Source organism: Adiantum capillus-veneris, chromosome 11 (assembly GCF_014529385.1).
Source record: "Adiantum capillus-veneris isolate H3 chromosome 11, ASM1452938v2, whole genome shotgun sequence".
Classification (NCBI taxonomy): Eukaryota; Viridiplantae; Streptophyta; class Polypodiopsida; order Polypodiales; family Pteridaceae; genus Adiantum; species Adiantum capillus-veneris.
The window spans coordinates 133,090,300-133,097,917 of NC_140941.1; the positions used below are offsets into that span (position 1 = coordinate 133,090,300).

The window sequence follows — 7,618 nt, forward strand, 5'->3', positions numbered from 1 at the left end:
TCTTTGTACATGTGACCTAACTTATTGTGCTTTTGTATTGTGGGTTCTTGAGGCTTTCCTTCTTCAAGTTTAAGTGCATTCCTGCAATTTTGATGCTAATAGTGATCAAGTTTGTTTAGTGATTAGAGCAGATACTAAGCTGCAAATAACTTTAGCATAGTCTACAAAATGAGTATTCTTTGATGCTTCTCTCTCTCTCTCTCTCTCTCTCTCTCTCTCTCTCTCTCTCACACACACACACACACATATATGAGATATGTGTGTGTGTGTGTGTGTGTGAGAGAGAGTGAGAGAGAGAGAGACAATTCCCTCTTGAATAACAAGTCTTGAGTTCAACACGAATAGATCTTTGAGGTCTCTTGAGATTGTTCCTATGACGTTAAAATTTTCTCTTCTTCTTCTTCTCTCTCTCTCTCTCTCTCTCTCTCTCTCTCTCTCTCTCTCTCTCTCTCTCAAATGAATCAAAAATGAACAGGCACAAGTTCCTTTCATGATTATACATCTAGTTTTATATACTCTATAAGGGAGGAAATTCTTTATTATTCATAAGAAGATCGTCATATGATCAGAAAGCAATTATACTAAGTTGGCATGAAGGCCTATATATAGATGGAGTTTCTATGAACTCAGAAAGTGTGCTTGATCATTCGTTGAGAGGGAGTCTTCTTCCAATGCATCATTCTTCATACTAGAACCCTGCAATGGGGATAGTTCTTACAAAGGATTTCTTCTTTGGAACTTTGACCACCAACAGTCCATCGACATCAAAAGCTTTAACTTGTGAGGCAACCACCTCACCAGATAAATAGAAAATGCGACGAAAAGGACCGGTTGGCCGCTCTTTTGCACGCCAATTTCCAAAGGACCGTTCTCTAATGGGGTGTAGACCACTCACTTGTAAGGTGTTGTCATCTAGGATTTGCACTGTCACATCCTTTGCTCGCAAACCTACAAGTCAAATGGCATCATTTAGGGGAGATGAAAATCAACGATAAGTAAAAAGGTTGATAATAAGCTTGATATGATTTTATTTTTGGAATTTTGGGGTGGGGGGCGGGGGGGTGTTTGAATGGAATCATTGGCAATGTGACATTGAGGTTCAAAAGTGACACTCTAGTGTAGTTCAAATGGCATGCGAATGGGAAGCAGCAAAAGGAAAGAGATTGAGGTGGGTAAGGGCTAATAAACCCCAGACCTAACTCAAAATCCTAAAAGGAGAATGATTAAGTTGCATCCGACGGGGTTTGAACTCAACCACGTAGTCGTGGAGAGAGAGAGAGAGAGAGAGAGAGAGAGAGAGAGTACCAGGAAGGTTGAAGGTGAAGGCGTGGGCATCATGGTCTTCTAACCAGTCTACGTCCACTTCTCCAAAGCCTGAGAGCGCGTCTTTCTTGTCCATCGCTGCAAAGCTCAAACAAGAGACAGGCAGCTTGCAACCGAGGCAGGGTCACTATCTTCATCCCACTCTCTCTTTAAATATGTTGCGCGGGCGCGCGCCCACAGACACCACCATTTCGCTTCTCCTTCAATCAACCTCTCTCTCTCTCACAGAGAGTACCTCTCACTCAAAAGTTTTTGCCCACTATGCCCGGCATAACGTAATCCAACCTCTTCCAAAAAAAAAATGTCTTGTATATTACAAAGCTCACTTTAGGGTAAAGGGGCAAATAAAAAAAACTGAAGGGGCCCTGGTCCCTAGCTGAGTACAGCATTCAATCTATGCCGTTTGATCTGGGGTCAAGCCTTTCTGATTGCAATGTCCCATTACACCCTTTTGTTGTGGCTTCCACATGCAAAGTTTTTGTCGACTTTGTGCGTCGTCATTGGAGCTCTATTCGCAACATGATTTTTAAGGGAGGTAAGTGGTGCTGCGCTCTTTGGATCACGCCCATCGAGTCCCAAAATAGTGTAACATGTCGGCGATAATTTATCGCTCACCTTAGGTGACCCTAAGTTGGTCTCTTTACCCACTAGCCACCCCAACATGAACAATGCAACCTCTCTGAAGGCGGCCTTTCTCTCTCTCTCTCTCTCTCTCTTTATCATGTGCACAGGGGCTTCTCTCAATTTTGGAAGTTAGCCTTCATGTCACAGATTTTGACACGTGTAAAGGCTCCCCTTCCGCCATATTATGTTAGGTTAGATGATACACATCACCACAAAGTCCTAAAATGTGCCAGTCCAAATTAACTTGTAACAGTTGCATGATCGGGCAAGTGGATCTTGAACCCGCTCTCCATAAGATATGCAAAGTCCTCGGATCATATCATTAGTCGGCATTGTAGATATGCAAGCGCTTAATCTGTAGGAGACATTGTAGACACCCTACGCGCACTGCTTTTCGCAGACATAGACAACACCGTCTTGATCGGGAAGGTGGAATATTCTCGGTTGGCTCCATGCAGTCCCCACTTTTCCTTTTTTATTTTTTTCGGTGACTCCGTCATGGTGCTATTGTTGATTCCATTCCACGGTGCAAGATGTCCAAAGTTGCAGTTCGCATTGCAAGCAATGACAATATAGTTTTGCCATCGCCTTCAAGTGCCTCCCTCACCCTCATCGCAGATAGCAATCTCGATCCCCTTTCTCATATATGCTACCGAACTCCTCTGCATCTCACACGTCCATCCCTGTCATAATAATCAATATCTGATTCTCCTAAATGATTTTCTCATGTTAAACTAATCATTTAATATGGGGAAGTGCCAGGGGAGAAAAAGCTAGAATATTGGTTAAGCTAGCAGACCGACCACAGTAGGGATCCAAAAGAAGGAAAATAGGGATCCAAAGGGGGGGGCATCTGCAAAAGAGTCATGTGCAACAATGGGCTTGAAAGACCCTAAGGTTCAGCCCATTAAGACTTCCAAAATGCTAAGGTTCCAAAATTCAAAGGTTGTGTCCAAAGGTCAAGCATGGGGGGAATTGGATGCTTTGTGTGTGTCCCAAAAGTCTTTATCACACTACAAGAGGTACTCAATAGTAGCGACGCTCGTAGTGCGACGCTCAAACATGAAAAACCACGGCGCCGCTATAAGTGTCGCTATAGGCGTCGCTATGTTACAAGTAACATAGCGACGCTTATAGAGACGCCGCCAGGGCTAAAAAAAATAACCGAGAGCGTCCGAAAACTCAGATCTGAGATCTAAGTTTTCGGCGCACGCTCAAGCAAGCAAGATAACGCTCTCCCTCTCTCTCTCTCTTTCTTCTCCACACACACACACACACACACACACACACACACACGAGGAGAGGAAGGAGAGCCACGTATGCTCCTTCCCTCTCCTCACTCTCATGTTCCCTTCCCCTCTTTCTCTCTCCCTCTCTCTCTCTCTCTCTCTCTCTCTCTCTCTCACACACACACACACACACACACACATTGTGTTTTTGAGAGAGAGAGAGAGAGAGAGCACAAGCATAAACAAAAAACGCACACACACATGCATAAACAAAGAATGCACACACACATTGAGAGAGGAAAAGAGAGAGAGAGAGCATGCATAAACCAAAAACGGACACACACACGCATAAACAAAGAATGCACACACACATTGAGAGAGGAAAAGAGAGAGAGAGAGAGAGAGAGAGAGAGAGAGAGAGAGAAAAGAAGAAGAAGAAGAAGAGAGTCTTAACATCGTAGGAAACTATCCCAAGAGACCTTAAATATCTAGTCGACAGGAGTTGAACTTAAGACCTGTTATTCATTAGGGAAATGGCATAACCAATCTATCACACTTCGGTGATAGAAAAGTTATACCATTTTTCTCCTTTTTTATTGGCGTGCACACACACCCACACACACACCCAAGAAGAAGAGAGTTTTTTTTTTTCGACACACCAGAGGGCCCACAGGGGGAGGTGCTTATCCCTTCCAAATATTAGCCATGTTACATGGTCGGGCAAGGGCCGCGTACCATCGAGCAAGAGCCACGCGTAGGCATCACCATGGCCACCTAATTGATGCACCACATGCTGGGAACGACGGAGAGAACTCGTAGCAACCAGCTAGGAACCTCCTCCTCGGGTGACCCACCCCAGGAGGAGGATGCACTCGAGTGTCCAAGGGCAAGAGCCCTAGCAACGTGAACACCAAGTGAGCACAAGGTGTCCCTCTAGAGTGTGACCCAACAGGGGATTTGAACCCACAACCCGTAGGTTGAGAGGCCAAAGCCTTACCGTTAGACCAACTCTTTGGGGACAAGAAGAAGAGAGTTTAATTTAACGTCGTAGGAAACTAATTAAAGAGACCTAAAAATCTAGCCGACGAGGAGTTGAACTCAAGACCTGTTATTCAAGAGGAAAATGGCATAACCAATCTACCACACTTGGGTGATAGAAAGGTTATACCATTTTTCTCTTTTTATTGGCACACACACACCCACACACACACACACACAAGAAGAAGAGAGTTTTAACGTCGTAGGAAACTATCCCAAAAGACATTAAAGATTAGGTTAGATGTAGACTTACGTTAAATTAGATTTAGGTTTATTTAAGTTAAATTAGATTAGATTTAGGTTTATTTTTAGTTAGATTTACATTTGATTAGATTTAGGTTTATTTACGTTAGATTTAGATTTACGTTATATTAGATTAGATTTAGGTTTATTAATTTATGTTTATTTACGTTATATTAGATTAGGTTTAGGTTTATTTACGTTATTTACCTGTTATTGAAGAGGGAATTGGCATAACCAATCTACCACACTTGTGTGATAGAAAGGTTATACCATTTTCTTCTTTTTATTGTTTAAGATAAGGTTAGATTTAGATTTTTGTGTAGGCGCAACTCAGAGAGCCACCGACGCTTGGAAGAAATGGCAAGAAAATTTCATGCGCTCACAGACTCGACAGTTCATGCGGACCAGTAATTCCACGTGCATGTTCGACTGTTGCTACCATACAATAAGCCATCATGTTCAGCTAATGGAAGAGCAAATTGAGCCTACACAAAAATTAGTGATGCAAGATGACGATCCCAAGGGTCACACACACACACACACACATCACATCCCATCAAATCTAGAGTAAGAATTAAGTGCCTTGAGCAGACATCAGCTACATTGCAAGAATGGTGTACCTGCATACTACAAACAAAGATCTACTATGAAAAGATGTTAAGATGCTGTGAAATGCTACAGCTAGAGAAGAGGCAAAGGGGTTTTGTCCACTACATGCAGTATCGTGTAGACGTGGGTGTGTAGATTTCTTGTACCCACAAATATAGGCATTGACCAATAAAGACGAGATTATAACCCAGTGGTTCTGATCTCCGTGCACCTCTAGACCGAGGTGTGGGGATTGGACATGACTAGAGAATGTGAGGTAGTTTACAGTGTGAACAAAGAGAGAGAGACAGAGAGAGAAAAGAGGAAGAATGCCAATAGAAGATTAAATTTGTTGTCCAGGTTATAAGATTTTTACCCTCATTATGAGTAGTGTGGGGCCATCCAACCGAAACACTTATCTCTCAACGAGGATCTTATGTCCTTGTAATCATTGCAAGCATGCTGTGCGAAGGACAAGACGCGTTTCTTTGCAGCACGTTCGCGAATTTGGCGAGTTCGATCCATCTATTATAGATCGAGTTGTTGCCAATTATAACTCGTCGAACTCTGACGCTGGCCAACAGGCACCAATCTTGCAACCCAATAGACGTGTTCGCAAGCGCTTTGGTCAAGCAGCATATGTGAGGCCACAAGATGTAGCCTCTGATAGCTCGGGGGATGATCATACAGACCACATTCCCAATGAGGCAATGTTTGAGCCCAAGATTGATGAAATGATCATGGATTCAGAAAGGCTTGTCTATGATGATATGAAAAGTGAAGCCGATACGCCATTGTATAATGGAGCACGCGTGTCTAGATTGAAAGCACTCCTGGTTCTTCTCAACATGCAGACAAAGTTTGGATGGAGTGACACTAGCGTCACAACGCTTTTCAGGTGATCTATTACAATTAGTTTACTTTAATAAAATTCTAAATGTATAATGATCTGATAGATTTTTACACAATTGTACCGTATTTTTATGTTGTGGAGATTGCTCAAAGAGCACATACTACCAGCTGATAATGTGATGCCAAATTCCCGAGAGGAAGCAAGAAAGATTTTGCGAAACTTGGGGATGGATTACAATTCGATCCACTCTTGTCCTAATGACTGCATTCTTTTCAGAGGGGAATACATAGACATGGAGAAGTGTCTGAAATGTGATTCTGAAATATATCGAGTAGATCTCCACGAAACAAAAATTCCGCAAAAGGTTTTGCGACATTTTCCTCTGCTTCCTTGCATCAAGCATTTCTTCGAATGTAAGTCCATGGCCGCCCTAGCATCATGGCATGAGGAGAATAAATCTTCGGATGGTGTGCTACGGATTCCTGTAGATTGTGCAGCCTGGAAACATATAGATGGAACATGGTCGGATTTTGCCAGGGAAGCTTGAAATTTGCGCTTAGGCCTGGCTATGGATGGCGTAAATCCATAAGATCAACATCTTACAGTGTATGGCCCGTTGTCATCGTCAACTACAACATTCCCCCGTGGTTGACTACGAAGAAGGGGCACCTATGGCTACGCTTGATTGTGCCGGGGCGATATAAAGTGAAGAATATGGATGTGTATCTTCGTCCACTATTGGAAGAGCTACAACAATTGTGGATTGGCATAGAAGTGGTGGATATGAGCCGATACACAGGTCGACGGAATGCTTTGATCAGAGGCATTCTAATGTGGACCATGCATGACTATCCCGGACTAACAGAATGCTCAGGTGATCTATTTACACTCCTGACTCAGACACTGTAAATCTTGGTTTCTCTCAAGCTGATCTATTATCATGTGTATACATGCAGGGCTTCAAACAAGCGGATACAGAGCAAGTGTCACATGTGGACCTAGACTGAAGGGCGCCCTCATTGAAGAAGCAAATCTACAAAGGTCATCAAGCGTATCTTCCAGAGAATCATGTGTTACGCGATGGCTTTTTGGGAAGAGAGCCACTGAGGATGTCTGCAGAAGCATGGTTAGAGCAGAAGGAGATGTGTGATGACGGATTGCCCCCAGGGATGAAGAGACTATCTCTATGGTACGAGTTACCATACTGGCCCCGCCGACTCATGATCAATCACTTGCTCGATCCAATGCACATATTCAAGAATGTGGGTAATCTACTATGGGACCATCTGACCGGCAAGAAAGATACTTTGGGAGCTAGAGTTGACCTTAGAAATGTGGATCGTATGGAGCAATATTGGCCGCAAACAGCGTCCGATGGATCGATAAAACTCCCTAAAGCACCATGGATTTTCACAGGAGCCCAAGAACGCAAAGTAAAAGAGACCATTCGATCTTTGCAGACCCCCACTGGCGTAATGCACTCGCTTCGAACGTGTTTTACTAAAGAAGGAAAGCTTACCGGTTTGAAGTCACACGACTGGCATAAAATGTGTCAGGTATGTTCATAGTGGAGTATATCATAGTGGAAATTGTGTAACAAATTCGTGTGTGGACTTTAATATCATTGCTGCACGTGTTTTGCAGTTTATTTTGTCTCTTGACGTCCGTAACACAATCTACAAACTTGCGAAGTTGGTGCAATGGATCTCACAAAAGGAGA

The 7,618-nt window shown here is 43.2% G+C and overlaps 1 protein-coding gene across 1 annotated transcript; it reads right to left on the reverse strand.

Annotated features, from left to right (window-relative positions):
- Nucleotides 1-524: 524 nt before the first annotated feature.
- On the reverse strand, nt 525-1,464 carry LOC147448036 (18.2 kDa class I heat shock protein-like). Its single transcript, XM_086524480.1, has 2 exons — nt 1,306-1,464; nt 525-948 (listed from the first exon to the last, which is right to left on the reverse strand). The coding sequence occupies exons 1-2, from the start codon at nt 1,397-1,399 to the stop codon at nt 689-691; spliced, it is 354 nt and encodes a 117-aa protein (XP_086380606.1). The 5' UTR covers nt 1,400-1,464; the 3' UTR covers nt 525-688.
- Between the last annotated feature and the right edge of the window lie 6,154 nt (nt 1,465-7,618).